General features: G+C 40.9%; 1 protein-coding gene across 5 annotated transcripts in view; it reads left to right on the top strand.

Moving 5' to 3' along the window:
* Positions 1-17,937, top strand: part of LOC142161511 (E1A-binding protein p400-like) — a 123,860-nt gene that overhangs the window by 62,311 nt on the left and 43,612 nt on the right. For all 5 annotated transcript variants that reach the window (XR_012693423.1, XM_075217210.1, XM_075217202.1 and 2 more), the window contains exons 22-33: positions 1,085-1,245; positions 7,191-7,355; positions 7,467-7,634; positions 8,078-8,169; positions 10,137-10,426; positions 10,571-10,773; positions 11,282-11,451; positions 11,578-11,774; positions 11,887-11,998; positions 14,231-14,374; positions 14,675-14,830; positions 15,499-15,582. Coding sequence is in view for 4 of the 5 variants with exons in the window: in XM_075217210.1 (XP_075073311.1) it covers positions 1,085-1,245; positions 7,191-7,355; positions 7,467-7,634; positions 8,078-8,169; positions 10,137-10,426; positions 10,571-10,773; positions 11,282-11,451; positions 11,578-11,774; positions 11,887-11,998; positions 14,231-14,374; positions 14,675-14,830; positions 15,499-15,582 (1,942 nt within the window). In the remaining variant the exon portion in view is untranslated. The remainder of the gene's footprint in view (positions 1-1,084; positions 1,246-7,190; positions 7,356-7,466; positions 7,635-8,077; positions 8,170-10,136; positions 10,427-10,570; positions 10,774-11,281; positions 11,452-11,577; positions 11,775-11,886; positions 11,999-14,230; positions 14,375-14,674; positions 14,831-15,498; positions 15,583-17,937) is intronic.

Raw genomic sequence — 17,937 nt, 5'->3', positions numbered from 1 at the left:
GACTAAGGTCAATTTTAATATCAGCCAATTAAACTACTAGTTTGTTTTTGGAGTGTGGGAGGAAACATATATAGAAAGATACATATAATTCTACTGCAGCTATTTTTCTTATAGTTTATTTACCACTGTGGCCATCTTTGTTTTGGGCAAGCGATAAATAGTCAAGCATCTCTATTAAGTTAAGCAACCATATTGGAAATGGGTATATAAATATGTATGCTCATTGTTAATATAAACACACATATGCTAGTAAATATACAATCTAATCATACATAATATCATATAAATTCCATTATTACAGGTACTATAATTAAATACAAATATAAATACATAAATGGTCAGATCACAACAGAGATATTGCTTAAAAACGAGCACTACAGAGGCAATCCTTATAAAAATGCTCATAAGATCATAGTAAAATCCCAAATGTACAAACTTGATAAAAATATGAGTACAAATGCTAGAAATATTAAAATTGCATCAGAAATCCAAAAAGAATGCTTTATAGTCAGGTTGTTTTTGTTTTTTTTTAAAAAAGAGGCCGACAGTCCCTTTTTGCACTGGTTGCTTTTGTTTGTTTCCTTGGGGTTAGATTGCTTTTTATTTGCAAGACAAATCTGTAAAAACATCCCCCCAACACAGTAGCAAAGTAAGCCCATTCTTTTATCTTGCAGTTTTCAAGATGTAATGTTCTAGGCCAGTGGTTTTTAACCTTGGGTGTGACAGTAGTTATACTAGATTTTTAACAGTAAGTCATCTTTAACATTTAGATTTGTAGATCATATAACTAATTAGTTAAACAGGTGTCCAAAATGTTTGGTGCGAGATGGCAGTGGTAACAGTGAGTATTAATAAACATGTATGTAAAAGTATTCTTTTATGTTTTCCATCAAATCTGGATTTTTCAAAGCGATGCAATAATTATTTTTTTTTGAGAATCAAAGGGTTGCCAGCCGCCAATGAATTTAATAAACACTGTTCTAGAGTAACACTGTAATAAAAAAAATAGCTATACCATGTTAAATGAGCAGTATTTTATATCATTAACACAGAATAACTGACTTTATGGATATACATCCTACAGGTTATTTCAACCAGTTCTGTACGGTCAGAAGCCAGAAGGGCGAACTGTGGCCTTCTCCAATACACCTGCCTCTCGCTTGGTGACCACAACTACAGCCACAGTCACTCAGCAGGGCCAGGCTCGGGGACGCTCCCCTGTCACAACTGCCTCTACAAATCAGGGTAAGAAAGGTGGATTTATTGCCTTTTGGGGGGTGGTTATTCAAATGCTTTTATATGCTGTCCTTTTTTGTTGTTGTTTTGTTTGCCTGATACTGTGTACTAAGCTTAGTTGCATGTTACAGCCACTTCTATGTTCTGTAGCTGATTGCTGGGCTATTTCTCATGTGCAGTGGCTGCTTTCTTTGTGAATCTAACAACTCAGGCTCTTTGTTCCAAGAAGCAATCCCACAGAGTATCTAATATACTCATGCATTCTAGTCTATGCAAGCTACTTAAGGTGTTAAAAAGGTTCTTGTCATGCATTTGGGGCTAGGCCAGGCATCCTCAGGGGAAGAGCGTTACTTCCCGATGCAAGCGCCCTTTTTTAACATGGTTTTGTCCACATGTCACCACCTCATCATTTTTCTCCATCACCTCATCCTTCATCTTCATCGCCACATCCTTCATCAAGCTACTTAAGGTGTTAAAAACTCCCCACTGTCACCCCCAGCAACCACCAACCACTCCCAACTGTCACTTCTCCTTCAAGAAATATATAGGCCAGTGTATAACTCTGCCCAGCAGGTGGCGCTGCAGCTTGTTTTTTTTTCACACACGCCACTAGGCATTTATATAGTAGACAAGTTAACCCGTGCATGATACTCATGCATTCTAGTCAAATCTAGCTACCTAAGGTGTTAAAAAGGTTCTTGTCATGCATTTGGGCCTAGCCCAGGCCTCCTCAGGGGAAGAGCGTTACTTCCCGACGCAAGCGCCCTTTTTTAACGTGGTTTTGTCCACATGTCACCACCTCATCATTTTTCTCCATCACCTCATCCTTCATCTTCATCGCCACATCCTTCATCAAGCTACTTAAGGTGTTAAAAACTCCCCACTGTCACCCCCGGCAACCACCAACCACTCCCAACTGTCACTTCTCCTTCAAGAAATATATAGGTCAGTGTATAACTCTGCCCAGCAGGTGGCGCTGCAGCTTGTTTTTTTGTTTTTTTTTCACACACGCCACTAGGCATTTATATAGTAGATGTCATAGAATTATCTCTCTATTCAGTGTTGGCCACGATGTGGAAAAGCTGAGAAGAGCGCTGACCTTCCAGCTCTCCTATAACTACAAGCAATGGACAGATCTTGACACTCAAGTCTCCAAGGTGCGGTCTGATCTCCATGCCTCAATATTATGTGTTATATGTGATAACACACTAAAGTATAGAACAGTAATATAGTGTGATATCTCATATAATACTGCAGCAGGGATAACCAGGCCGCAAGCTTGGAGATACAAGTATTCAGATCCAGGATATCCTTGTTATGCCGAGGAGAGCTTAAATCTTGTAATCTCACCTGCTATTACTCATTGCGCTGAATATGGCTTGTAGGTAAGGATGGGTTCACAGTTAATTCTATACTTAAAAATTGTAAAAACTATAGCAGAGAGAAATTTTTAATATCAGTTACTCTTTACAGCTAAGAATCAACTAGACATTATACTATGTTCACATCCAGAATCTACCACAATGCAGACTATCAACATTCATATGCTAGGATACTAGGGTTTGGATTCTGTTTTTGACAATAAGCAAATCCACTCTACCTTACATCTAGGCCTGACTTAGTAGCAGAAGGTAAGAGAACTCCCTGGGGCCTGCCTGGAGCTCATGAAAAGACAGGTCTCTAGCCCCATAGGGGAGTCAGGTGCAACATTGTGGATGGTACTTTTTTCAGTGGAACCACGTTAATAGGCATAGAGAACGGACAGTATACCACTGACCATAATGCTACCTCCATCATATGTGTCACAAGACACCAAGGGACACAAAATAAGCTCACACTGTTTAGCGTAACAACAGAGTAAATTTGTAGCTTCAATTGAGGACTGGGCAACTCAGAAGCAGAGACTGCAAAGAACTGTTAAGTTTGTGATGGATATTGGTTAATCTCGGTTAAGGAGAGAAAACGGCAGTTACACTGATCTGCAAGTATGTGGCTATGTACTCCAACCCTGCAAGCCATAGAGTATAAGCAAAGAGGGCAGCAGGTCTGTGTCCACATTGAAAGTAAGGTGTCACCTTATGGGGTAGTTAATGTCACCTGTCTAGGCAAATGGCACACTTAAAAGAGCACAGTTATATGTTCTCTTGACATAAGACTGCAGCAGGCCTGTTATGTATAACATTGCATGCTAAAACCTGCTCCTTTAAACACCATGCAATTTATGGTTCAGAGAAGGCTATTACTGAAGTTGTTTAGGCCATGCCCCATGACTTGTATATTGTCCTTAAACTGTGATTGCTGGACACGCACAGACCCATGTGCCTCAATAATGCCTATAATTTGTTGAGTATGAACATGGATATTAAAGAGAGGGACGAAGCATACTAAGGGGGAAAGCCCTGTGCCTTCTTTACCAGTAACACGCACCGTGTATTCACATCTGACGGTGGATACAGAGTCCCACTGCCAGAACTGGTGAAAAGTAAGGTGCCACTGTATGAACAGGTCAGCATCAGAAAGCCTACAACAGCGGATGTAGAACAAATACAGCACACAATAAAATATTTAAGTTGCCTGGCATGTAGCTAAAGCAATAATCTCTATAGGGATGTCAGCAATATACCACCATGTTTCCACTGAAAGATCATCATCATCATCACCAGTTTTATATATATATATATATATATATATATATATATATATATATATATATAAAAGAGGATTTTTGTACTTACGTTAAATCTCTTTTTCCATCATCAATTCTGGGGGACACTGCTACAGTGGGGTTGTCTGAGGACGCTTGGTGTTGGCACTTAAATAGTTAAGAACTAAACTTGCTGCTGACTCCTCCCCTCAGCAAGCCCACAAACTTCAGTAATACTAAAGTCCCAAGAAAATGGGCACAAAAATGTAACTAAACAAACCAAGAGCTAAAGGGAGGGAACGCAATGTCCCCTAGATGGACTTAGAGAGAGAGATTTAACGTAAGTACAAAAATCCTCTTTTCTCCATCATCCATTCTGGGGGACACTGCTACAATGGGGACCTTCTAAAGTATCCCCTTAAGGGTGGGAATGACCTGGTCTACTGGCTTGCAAAACATTCCTGCCAAAATTGGTAGGAATTGATCCGAAGAAACTCCATGACGAGCAGCCCAGGACGCTCCCACCGCACGTGTAGAATGTGCCATGAGAACTCTAGGCACAGGACTATTCATACTCATATAGGCATGCCTAATCACAGATTTAATCCAACGAGCAATAGTTTGTTTGGAAGCTGGCCATCCTCTTTTCGAAGAATCGTAAAGTACGAAGAGAGAATCAGTTCTCCGACAAATGGAAGTCCTTTCCACATATATCTTTAAAGCTTTAACTACATCCAGACCATAAGATGAAGTAGTAGAAGAAGAATGTCCCGAAGAGGACATTTCTTCACGAAAGGCCTTAACCACTATGTCCTGGTTAATATGGAAACTTGAAACCACTTTAGGCAAAAAGGAAGGAACGGTTCTGAGGACCGCTTTGTCCTCATGAAAAACTAAGTAAGGATCCCTACAGGACAAGGCTCCTAATTCAGATACTCTTTTAGCAGAAGCAATGGCTAAAAGGAAGACTACCTTCCATGTCATAAATCTGATGTCAGCCGATTGTAGAGGTTCAAATGGTGGATGCTGAAGAACATCAAGGACTAGATTTAAGTCCCACGGAGCCAACGGAGGAATGTGGAGTGGCTGAATATGCATCACTCCCTGGAGAAAAGTACGAACATCAGGTAAAGAGGCCAAACGTCGTTGGAAGCAAATAGAGAGGGTGCCGACACTTGTACCTTTAAGGAATTTAACCTAAGACCCGTTTCTAGCCCATCCTGGAGAAAAGCCAGAAACCGACCCAGGCTGAAAAGTGCCGGTTCACAACACCTCTTTTCACACCATTGTACGTAAATTTTCCACACTCTATGACATATTTTAGCAGACACCGGCTTACGAGCTTTCATTAGGATATCCACTACTCTTGATGAAAAACCTCTTGATTCCCAGAGACTAGCCTCAATAGCCATGCCATTAAAGCCAACCAAGTTAAGTCCTGATAATGAAAAGGTCCTTGAATGAGGAGATCGGATCTGAGTGGAAGAGCCCAACCTCTTCCTACTGCCATACGCAATATGTCCACAAACCAAACTCGCCTTGGCCAATTTAGTGCCACTAGAATTACTGGATGACATCCTATTCTGACCCTTCAAAGTACTCGGGGGCTCATTGGAATGGGGGGGAAATAGTTACCCCAGCCTGAAGGCCCACTTCATTGACATCACATCCACCGCTGCCGCCAGAGGATCCCTGGTTCTCGCACAAAATCTCGGTACCTGATGGTTGTATCTGGATGCCATTAAATCCAGATTTGGAAGGCCCCATCTTTGAACCAGTTGCTGAAAAATCTGCGGATGCAAAGACCATTCTCCTGGAAAAATTGCATGTCTGCTTAGATAATCCGCCTCCCAGTTTTCCACTCCTGGAATGAAGACCGCGGATATCGCTGAAACCCAGGTCTCTGCCCAAGACAGGATCTGTTCCGCTACCTGCATTGCTCCTGCACTTTTTGTTCCTCCCTGACGATTTACATACACCACTGCCATGGCGTTGTCTGACTGCAGAGGAACCGGCTTTCCTTGAAGGAAGGATTGCGCTCCCTGAAGGCCTAGCAACATGGCTCATAATTCCAGAATATTGATCGGCAAAAGAGTCTCCCTGATGGACCAGAGACCCTGCAGCCGAAGATGGAGGACCACTGCTCCCCAACCTTGCAAGCTTGCATCTGTAGTCACAACAATCCATTTGAGTAGAGCAAAGGACATGCCTACTCGCTCATGGTCCTGAATGAGCCACCAACCCAGAGAATTGCGAGACTTCCTGGAGAGGCGAATCATTTGAGACTCCAAATATTTGGGAGATCCCGACCACTGATTCAAAAGATCCCACTGAAAGGCTCGAGAATGGAATTGACCGTAGGGAAGAGTCTCAAATGCCGATACCATCAATCCCAGAACCCGCATCCCCAACTTCATTGAAGCACGTGGATGAATCCGAAGCAGGCAGACTGAGCTTTGAATTGAGCAAATCTTTTGCTCTGGAAGGAAGACTTTCTGAAGGGTCGAGTCCATCAAAAGTCCTAAAAACACCATCCTTTGTGAAGGCTGTAGAAAAGACTTTGGATAATTGATTATCCAGCCGTGCCGTTCGAGAAAACTCAGGGTGAGGACCAGATGTTGAGATAGGATCACCTCTGAGGGAGCTTTGATGAGTAAATCGTCCAGGTATAGAATTACATTTACTCCCTGGCATGCAAACCTGCCGCCATCACAGCCATAATCTTCGTGAACACTCTGGGAGCGGTGGAAAGGCCGAAAGGAAGCAATACCAAACACAGCCCAACTCCTTGGGCCATTAAACATAACTGGAGTTTGTGGGCTTGCTGAGGGGAGGAGTCAGCAGCAAGTTTAGTTCTTAACTATTTAAGTGCCAACTCCAAGCACCCTCAGACAACCCCATTGTAGCAGTGTCCCCCAGAATGGATGATGGAGAAAAATAAATAAATATATATATATATATATATATATATATATATATATATATATAATATATTTAAAAGTCATCGCTTTAATGATTAATATGTGTAAAAGAAGTGATCTCGGGAATATCTAAGAGGGTTCCCTAGGTGTGGTCAGTATGTTTGTACATATTGGATGTAAAAGAAGTGCTACTTAAACAGTTCATCACTCACATCTATAAATACCAATGGAGACTTTCTCCATTGGTATTTATAGAAGGCAAACTTCTTGAGCCATACACAGCTACCTGTAAGAAATGTACTTCCTGTCTAACAGTTTCCTGACTACAACATTAGACAAATTTACTATAATGTTAGATATATTTTCAATTTTATCTCTGTCTTTTGCAGGTGGCGAAGTGGTAAAAATCGCCCAGCTGGCTGCATCAGGTGCAGCTCAAGGCAGGATAGCACAGCCCAAGACCCCAGTTACCCTGCAGTTCCAAGGAAACACATTTACTCTGTCCCAGAGCCAGCTGCGCCAACTCACTGCAGGGCAACCACTGCAATTGCAAGGTAAGTGTAGAACGCAAGGTGTACATATACATCATTGATTGCACAGCCCAAGTAATGTTACATTGTGGCAGCTGTTGCCTCATATATAGATGTTTGTTTGTAAACCCACAGGGAGCGTTCTTCAGATCGTGTCGGCACCTGGACAACAGTACCTCCGACCCCCTGGCCCTGTGGTAATGCAGACAGTGTCACAGGGGAGCTCCATTCAAAATGCAATCAATGCCTTAGGAAACCAGCATCCTTCCAGTATACCAAATTCTTCTGTGACTCCTCAGACAGGTTAGATGATCTTCCTTAAAATCTAAAAGCAAACCACAATCCACATTAAGGTTCACAGGTCACATCATGTCATATACATGTATGCTAACAAAGTCAGTCCATAATAAGGGTTTGACAGGAGCCTGAATGAAAAGTGAGTTTGAATATTGAATATTGAATATTCTTGCCAATTATCCTTGCCCTGAACTTGAAAGGACAAGGATAATTGGCAAGAAGACTCATCTGCATATTTAATGAAGGTTTTACATCTTTAGAATAATAATTCTAATAATAATTATAGAATTTGTATGCCAATCCTAAAGTATATTACACAGTGAAAACCATGTTGCTGCTAAGTGCAGCTAAGCCCTGCAGAGACAAACAGGAGGGATATATGTTTGTTTAACTAGTGTTGACTATTACATGACTAGTTTGCTACAATGCATTGGTTACACATCTTACAGGAATGCAAGGAAGAAGCATAATGCCTTATCCTGGTGGTGGAGATCCTGCATCTGCCCTCAAGACTTCACAGAGCTCACTGACCCCAGCACAAGTATGTCATATACAGTTACTAGTTTGAAAATGGTCAATTGCAAAAGAAATCACGTAATGATGTGTCTGGTCTTCCTTTCCCCTCCACGCACACAGGACTATTGTATTAAATAATGTGGCCATTGATTTGCAGTGTGCGGCACAGTACGCATAAGTAATATGCAATTACAAATGTTTTGCAAATGAACTGTTTAATAATAGATAATTCCTGGTGATCCATTGTGAAATGGGCCAGTCCGAGTGGTTGGGCAGCCTTCCCTACTCCTTAGTTCTGAGAACGCAGAAGACAGCATTGGGAGCCCCACATAAGATCTATGCAGGGTGTAAGTGAGTGAAAGAGAACTGCTGGTATTCAGACTGTTGAAGTGCTGGACCTCTTTACTGTAGCACCAGAGGGATTCTAATAAAATATCACTGTGCGTTGCCACCTGGAGATTCCATCATCATCATCATCATCATCATTTATTTATATAGCGCCACTAATTACGCAGCGCTGTACAGAGAACTCGTTCACATCAGTCCCTGCCCCATTGGAGCTTACAGTCTAAATTCCCTAGGATTGACACACTCACACACAGACAGACAGACAAAGGAAGAGACTAGGGTCAATTTTGATAGCAGCCAATTAACATACTAGTATGTTTTTGGAGTGTGGGAGGAAACCGGAGCACCTGGAGAAAACCCACGCAAACACAGGGAGAACATACAAACTCCACACAGATAAGGCCATGGTCGGGAATCGAACTCATGACCCCAGTGCTGTGAGGCAGAAGTGCTAACCACTAGGCCACTGTGCTGTCCAGGGAGCAAAGCACCACAGTCAAGCTAAAAGAACTGTCCTCCTGGGGGTAAGGTAAACTTGCCTTGAATCACACTGCCACTTTAAATTTAGCTGGCAATGTTGCAGAATATCATCGATTTGTGAAAATCGCACTTTAATACATTTACCCCCTTATATTAAGCTTGGAGAAGCAAGTACTGGAAGTTTAAATCTTCCAGCCCAGACTTAGTGGAGCCAGAGTGGAGAAGGGACTGAGCACCCGTCATCCAAGCAGTGTGTGAACACACCTCGCCAATGAGTTCAATGTGAAAGTGAAAACATGTTCCAAGCAAATTCATATAAGTGAATAAACCAGGACTGGTTAAAAAGACAAGGTGATGGATTAGCCCCTGCCAACCTGTGTTTGTTAAACTATATATAATGGGCAGAAAGGCACTATGTAATGTGTGTACCATCTACAACCTTAAAGTAGGTGTGTGCAACAACTCTACTATTCTCATATAAATGGGGGCACCAAACTGGTGTACAGTCAGTGCTTACAATAAGTCCACTGCAGCGGATTACTGACAGTGAGATGAACAACAAGTCAAACTAACATTTTAGAACATGATATTAGGAATTGCAGCTTGACTCTTACATATTGGTTAAGCATATTGCATGCTTATATTAGCATACTAAGGGTATATTTACTAAATTGTGGGTTTGAAAAAGTGCAGATGTTGCTTATAGCAACCAATCAGATTCTAGCTGTCATTTTGTAGAATGTATTTAATAAATGATAACTAGAATCTGATTGGTTGCTATAGGCAACATCTCCACTTTTTCATACCCGCAGTTTAGTTAATCTAGCCCTAAGAGTTTAAAAAATGTAATGGGTGTGAATGAGCCCTAAATGGCACTATTCAATTTTATGTTGCTGACATCTGTATGCTCTAAACATGTTTTCAAATGCTGTAAACACAATATGGGCAAAATGCTTTCACATCGGAGTGGTAGAAATAAAAAATTACATGCTTTGTAGTTATTCCATTATCTCAATTGTTTTAGGAAATACAATTTTCATAACATTAAGTTTAGAGTAATAAACCAATAATAATTTGCTTGCAATATTATTTGTATTAATTTTAAAATGGTTACAGTGAAAAAGAATGTATGCTTTGTAAATAAATGTTATTTCCGTCATACAGGATTTAGCAGAAGAAAAGTTGCGCTTAATGAGGGAGCGCCTGGAGCGGCTCTTTTTTTGTAATGAACGGCGCTGTGGACAGGCTCCAGTGTATGGGACTGACTTGTTATCGCTATGTTCTGTGAGGTCTTCTGCAGTTCAGACACCTATAGCAGGCACAAAGTGGAGATGGGTGGGGTCAGTGAACTGTCTGTTATCATCCCTCTCCTCCAAAGACTTCAGTGATCCATTGGGACATCTAATTCTATCCACAGGGCAGCAGAAAGGGCTGCTGGAACCCCTTGATAAGAGGTGAATGTCATGAGTTGGAGAAGACAATACTGTCTTGCTCTTAGAATGTTTAGATATGCATTGCTTGTTAAAATGATATACAATGAGATATGTGAAACCTGTTCTTTTAATTTTTTACTTTACTTAACATCTACTTCTTTATAGTGCATTGTGTGTTGTCCCCGCCATTGTTGCTGCTCCTCCACTTTTGGTAGTGCCGCACCCTTCTCCCATATACACTCACAACATGAAGATCTTGAGCCACAACCTGAAGGAACAGGCAGCTCCATATATGAAATACCTGCAGGAGCGAACATCTCCTCGTTGTATGCAAGCTCCTGACCTGCGGCTCATCCAATGTGATTCAGGTAGCTTTTATAATTACTAATTAGAAAAGAGCCATGAATGTGTTAATATTTCTTTTACAATGGTATTTTTGTTAGCGGGATGTCCTCTTTCAGAAATCTACTCATCTTTAGTTAAAGTGAAGTTTTGTTTGTTGCTGGTTCCCACTCCAATGTGGCGTTTGGAAGACTCCAGTTGCAGGACAGCATTCAAATAGTAGTGGTGAAGTGTTCAGCGATGGTGGCACTTGATTGGACAGATACGCTGGCTATCCAGTTAAGAGCTGCCCTCATTACACATCTCCCGTCACTAATTATTTAAATGTTTCCCAGCTGTTTGATTCTTCCAGGCTCCAGCTATTGAGTCCTCTGGCATTCTGAATGCAGCAGGCATTCTACATACAGCATTGTAGGTCACAACATACACCTGGAGAAGACACCAGGGAGGATAATGGTGAACCTTGAATTTCAAAATATCTAAATGTATCTCAACAGATATAAAATTTGATGTATTCCTCTATGTTACACATAGGCAAGCTTGAGGCTTTGTCCATTCTTCTCCGGAAACTGAAGTCTGAGGGCCGGCGTGTTTTGATGTTCTCCCAGATGCTGCTTATGCTGGACATATTGGAGATCTTCCTGGACAGCAACTCTTTTACGTTCCTGAGGATTGATGAGTTTGCTAACTATGATCAGTGCCATGTATGTAGTAGCTTATCCTTCTTTACATTGCAGAATAATAACTTAGATGATTGTGAATATTGTACAGTAAAAGTCACTTGTGGTTTAATTTCTGCTAGATAAAGTACTATTATCTTCTCCACATAGGATCTGATGAGGAGCTTTAACCAAGACCCTAGAATTTTCTGCATCCTAATATCAACCCAGAGCCGGTCACTGGGTGTTCCCTATGTGGAAGCTGACACAGCAATCTTTTATGACAGTGATTTAAATCCAGTAATGGACTCTAGAGCTCAGGCATGGTGTGATCGCATTGGTAGAACTAAGGACATCCACATATATAGGTAAGAACATGGGTTTTACATGATCATTATAAAAAAAAAAAAGGCAAATGCAGAATGTAAAAGAGAAAAAGTCTATATTCATTATAATCGACTTTGGACATTATACACCTAGACTTGTTAGTGGAAACTCGGTTGAAGAGAAGCTACTGAAGAATGGTACCAAGGATCTAATTCGAGAAGTTGCAGCTCAGGGGAATGACTTTTCAATGGCCTTTCTAACGCAGGTACATTTTGTTCAGAATCATAATGTGTAGCAAAAAAAAATTGTAATTATTATTTTTGTAGTACTGTGTTAGCCAGAAAATTCTATGTGATGTTAAATACTGTTGTGTCAAGAAAAGACAAAACTATTATAGGAGTGATACCTTTATTAGCTAACCCCCAAAAAATGATTATATTTGCTAGCTTTTTGAGCACAGAGGCCCCTTCATCAGGCAGGTTTACAAATGAATGACTGAGGAAAAGGCACAACATTTAAGAGCTGTTACATCAAGAAATTCTACAAATTTGTACTAATCATTCACAACATATTGGGGGAGTGGTCTAGCGCCAAGGGGCATGTGTGACATCATTGGGAATGGCATATGACATCATTGATGACCAGATCTGGAAATCATCCAAAATTATAACAGTTAGCAGGAAAGAAGTAGCAGACACATACCCCTAGTTTGCCCATAACATGTATAGAGAAAAACTTCTAATCAAATTAAGCAAAGCATATTTTTGATGTTACAGTGCATTTAATGTTTAAAGTTGTTCTATCACCTACACATTACATTTTACTAACCTCCTCAAGGGGCTGCTCCATGCAAATCAGCTCTGTTCACCAGTATAAAATGACAGCTATAATGGTGTGTGAGCAGACGGAACAGCAACAAACTGTCATTCATTAATCATCTAAACAGCACTAAAGAGTTTTTTCTTGTCTCAATAATCCTGAAACTTTACAGTATGTTGCCAGTGAGCAACTTATTACCAGTCATATTAACGCCTCAGTAATCACCTACTATATATCTATACATGTGATAAAACACAAAACAATAGTTTAAAGAACCTAGTTATTGAGGTTATTCCATGTAATGCCTGTTGTGGCTTAACATTTATTAATATAGTTAGTCTGGGTCTTGCTTTGTTTGCAGCCAGTTTACAAGTGTCCTTCTAGTTGCAAAGGGAAACGTGATTTCTGAAAGTTTAAAAATAATGCAGGCAAAAGACTTACCCTTAAGGAATTAATTTGTATTATTATTACAATTCTCTATTTTTTATTGTTAAATTCCACAAAACGTTTAAAAATTTGGACAAAAATCAGTTCCAAACATTTCCCGACCTGCCCATTTACTTACCTAATTTACTGTGACCATGCGTGTATGTTTCTTATAATTTTTCCCACTATAAGTATAAAATGAGAAAATATTAGTAATTTTCATAATTCCTATTAGTAATTTATTGAAGAAATTAAGGAGATCTTTTCTATGTCTTGTTAATACTCATCAAAAGGGGAGTTTTACTTCATGTTTTTATCTAACCAACTAATATGCAATTTTAAAGCGCTACGGAATTTGCTGGCGCTATATAAATAAATGTTGATGATGATGATGATTCAGGGGGAAAAAATAAGGGATTATTATTATCATCTTTTATTTATATGGGACCACCAAATGTCCGTAGAGCCACAGTAACACACAAAACAGAGACAGCAACGATCCATAATATATTACATAATACATTATTAAACTAAACATAATTATACAAAGACCAGACATCTACTATTTAACAAATTACACACAGATGACTTGGTAAAGCAGACAAAGTTATTTATAGGACAGTAGGTAAAAGGGATGTAATGTCCAACGTAAGTAGACCTGGTCTCAAGAAAACGGGGCAGGGGAAGCAGGCCTAGAGGTACAGAGGGTGATGCCATAGTAGAAGGAGAACATTAGGAAAGAGGGCTCTATTCATCAGAGCTTATATCCTAAAGCGAAGGGGAAGACACAAATAAGGTGGCACCAACTGGGGGAGTGCAGGTGATAGCAGAGGCAAATGAGATAGGAGGGCTGAAAGGTTTGAATAAAGTAATTAGGTTTAAGGGCACACATGAAGCCTTTGAGAGTAGAGACTTATTTAATAGAACGTGGCAGATCGTTCCACAGATGAGGAGCAGCCCGGACAAAGTCATGGATGAGGGAGTGAGAAGAGGTAACCATAACCGAGTTAGAGTTATAACATGGCTGCATCAGCAATACTACAGTATAGGGTGATAACCATTACAAGGTGCTTACATCAATACTGACCAAGAAGCTTGAAAGCCTCAACAAATATTTATATCGAGCTAAATGATGCACCAATACAGGTTCCCTGAAATTCTGACCTCTACAGTCTATCCTTTCTGTCCAGTAATATGTTGCTGTATTTCATAATAACGAGATACAAGGTAAAACAACATTTTTGTTCCCCAGCAAACAATACACGAGCTATTTGAGCTTTATTCGCCCCTGGAAGATTCGGGATTTGGAGTTAAAGCAGAAGAGTTTGTAATGCTTTCTCAAGAACCACCTCCAGCAGAGACAATAGCTACAAAATTTGCCAAACCATTCATAGAGGTAAGAAGGAAATGAACTACTGTTGGGATCACTTACATTAAATTGTGTTGGAGAAAGTCTTCGAACTTGTGAAACGTAGACAATGCACCGCCAGTGGACAGATACAATCCACTAACATTGAGTGCACAGAGGTTTTTATAACCAGTGACCACTTTAATATAGTTCATCCTTTGTTATATTCATAACTGATTTTAAATCCCAACATAAGGTGAAATGAACTACTGTTGGGATCACTTACATTAAATTGTGTTGGAGAAAGAAAACAATGTCTTACAATTTTCATGTATTTAAAATGTAAAGGCTCTGAAGAGCATCGAACATGGGGCTGAAATGGACATGGAAGTATCTGAGCTGGAGACAAAGGGAGAACAAGACAAAAAGGTGACGGTATCAGGCGGTTGCTGCTACAATGGTGAGACCTTGGAACTGAAAGAGTTGGCTGCAGTGGTAGAGCAGGTAAATGTGGATGTTTATAATTAAATATTGCAATTGCCTTGATAGAAAATTGCAGATGGAAAAATAAATACTAAAGAGAAATCTTCGAACTTGTGAAACGTAGACAATGCACCGCCAGTGGACAGATACAATCCACTAACATTGAATGCACAGAGGTTTTTATAACCAGTGACCACTTTAATATAGTTCATCCTTTGTTATATTCATAACTGATTTTAAATCCCAACATAAGGTGTGCCTAAATGTTTGAACCATAGAAATATGGCAGTTTTGTATTTTGTGTGCCTGTAAAATGTTTATACATGCTACATGTATTGTTTCTGTGGCTAATCTCCCATGCCTTCAGTTATGTAATTGGATCATGTAGCTGTATTGCTATAATAGAAGTGAATTGTAAAGTGGTAAACTGTCAGATACAGCTACAAAACCAATTAAGTGTAATTAAATAACATAAATTGACATTCATTACCTACAATACTTACTTTAGTCTTTAACATAATAATATGCTGTAATTGTTGTTTCATAATGAAGGTTTTTGAAAATTTGTCACTCAGGATTTGTATTTATGTTTCTTGATGAAATGTTCCAAGTATCTGAGAATTTGTACTGTAAACTTGTCTTTTTTACAGTGCAGGTATCATTAACCACAACTGCGACTGTATTTTCAGCTTACCCCCATTGAGAAGTATGCTTTGAACTACCTGGAAGAATTCTACACATCGGGGTCTGTGGGGAAGCTGAAGAGTACAGAGGTTAGAATCTGTTTTCTTACACTGTAGAAAAAAGGATGGTGAAATGTTAACAAGATCTACACTGGTTTTTATTTGCTTATTATACAGTGACTTGTACATTATGCAATAAGAAGAAAAATCAGGATTCCTCTCTCAATCTGTTCACAGGGGAACTGTAAGGGAATAGAGGAAGGTAACCGTAGAGATAACACAGGATATGCTGATATTCTGACTTTGCTTCCAAGTCCAGCTATCAGCTTGAAAACATGCTAATTATGTGCACTTTCTGTCTTTCTCTGAGGAACAGGGGCATGGACCTACCCTCCAATTACATACATACAGGTTCACACTGAGCTTGGTGTAAAATAGGCAAATTTGTACTGTGCATGCCCACATAAAAGGTACGCGCAAATGCAGATTTGTTCACATTTGACACTTCATCATCAATCACCATCATCAACATTTATTTACATAGCACCAGCAAATTCCGTAGCGCTTTACAATTGGGAACACTCTTGCTTGCAACTGGAGAGATGATATGGGGGAGGGGAAGGTCGGTCTACCGTAGGACGAGTACATTAATGGCATGTTTATATAATTGTGAACAGACCTGCACAGAGATGCATATGCACCTGTCTATAACCGCATCAATTGTGAGTGCCCGAGGCCTGAGAGTGGTGCAAATACAAGATAATGATGGTTGCCAGCATTAGTTAGCTGCTGCTGTTTGCAAGTGTATATATATATATATATATATATATATATATATATATATGTATGTGTATATATATACAGAGAGAGAGAGAGAGAAATAAATGTGTGAGAGGAGATATATATATCCTCTCAGACATTTATTTCTCTGTCAGATTCAGAGGGGTCTTCTGAAGAAGAGCGGGAAGTGATTGAGGATTCAGATTCTACCCAGTTGGGTGATTGGTACGAGTCAGTAAGGAACCAGGGTATTCAGGATCTGGTTATGGCAGTACGTCAGACCTTGGATCTGGTAGAACCAGAGGAGCCGGGTCCTTCGAACCAGGACCTGTTCACTCGTAAGAGACCTAAGGCGGTATGTTTTCCTTCCTCGGTGGAACTCAAGGAGATAACTGAGGCTGCTTGGAAACAGCCGGACAGAAAATTTTCTGTTCCGCGTAGATTTGCAAATCTATACCCCTTACAGGAACAGGAAGCGGAGCGCTGGGAGCAGGTTCCCAGAGTAGACGCGCCAGTAGCTCGGTTGGCTCGCCATACCACCTTACAGGTGCCGAGTTCAGCTATCCTTCAAGACCCTACGGACAGGAATATAGAGAGTTGTCTTAAGTCTATATTTTCTGCTGCGGATTCATCTTTCAGACCCATGTTTTCTTCGGATGGGTTGCTAGAGCCATGGAATCCTTGCGGTTGGGTTACAGGATTCAGAGTTTCTTCTGTTGGCCATGCATTTAAAGGAGGCATCAGGTTAGGGCCTGGGATACGGATGTGGAGTCTAAAAGGTCTTTGGAAGCCCTGCCTTATTCGGATTCTGTCCTTTTTAGACCTGAGTTGGATACTATGATCAGTCAGGCTACGGGGGGAAGGAGTAAGTCTCTGCCTCTTAATGCACCTAGAGGGCGAGTCCCTAGATTTAGTTCTTTCCGGCAGTCCTTTCGGAGTAACCCGGTTCACAGGGGTCAGTCTGTCAATAGAGGTAGGACCCAGGGTTCCCGGGTACAGGCTGTCAGGGGCAGGGGGTCTTACTCTAAGAGGCGCCCAGTCCACAAAAATTCGGACAAACCCTCTGCATGACAGGGTCCCCCCTCTCCTCGCGCCAATGGGGGTAGGGGGTCGCCTGCATTTGTTCCTAGATCCTGGGCCGAAGCTTTTGTTCCAGCTATCTCGGCGGTGTTCATTCCGGGGGTCGAGAATTGGGAGGCGTATTTCCTGAGCAGACATTCGTTCCTTCCAGGGGAGTGGTCCCTCCATCCTCAGGTTTTTCAGATGTTGGTTCAGAGATGGGGTCTGCCGGATCTGGATTTAATGGCATCCAGACACAATTGTCGGGTTCCCAGGTTTTGTTCCAGAACCAGGAACCCCTAGGCGGTAGCAGTAGATGTTTTGACAATGGACTGGGAATTCCAACTTGGATATCTCTTTCCGCCAATTCCCATGATTCAACGGGCTCTCAGACGGGTTCGTCTGGGAGGTATTCCGGTAATCCTGGTGGCTCTGAATTGGATCAGACGTGTTTGATACGCCAACATTCTACAAATGGCGGACGGACCGGGTTGGGCCCTTCCTCGTCGTCCCGACCTGCTAAGTCAGGGGTCGTTTTAACATCAAGATTCTAATCGTCTGGCTTTAATGGCATGGCTGTTGAGGCCGGCATCTGGAGATCCAAGG

This window comes from Mixophyes fleayi, chromosome 1 (genome assembly GCF_038048845.1).
Source record: "Mixophyes fleayi isolate aMixFle1 chromosome 1, aMixFle1.hap1, whole genome shotgun sequence".
In the NCBI taxonomy this organism is placed as follows: domain Eukaryota; kingdom Metazoa; phylum Chordata; class Amphibia; order Anura; family Limnodynastidae; genus Mixophyes; species Mixophyes fleayi.
The sequence above is the reverse complement of the archived record's forward strand: the minus strand, read 5'-3'. Positions and strand labels throughout refer to the sequence as shown.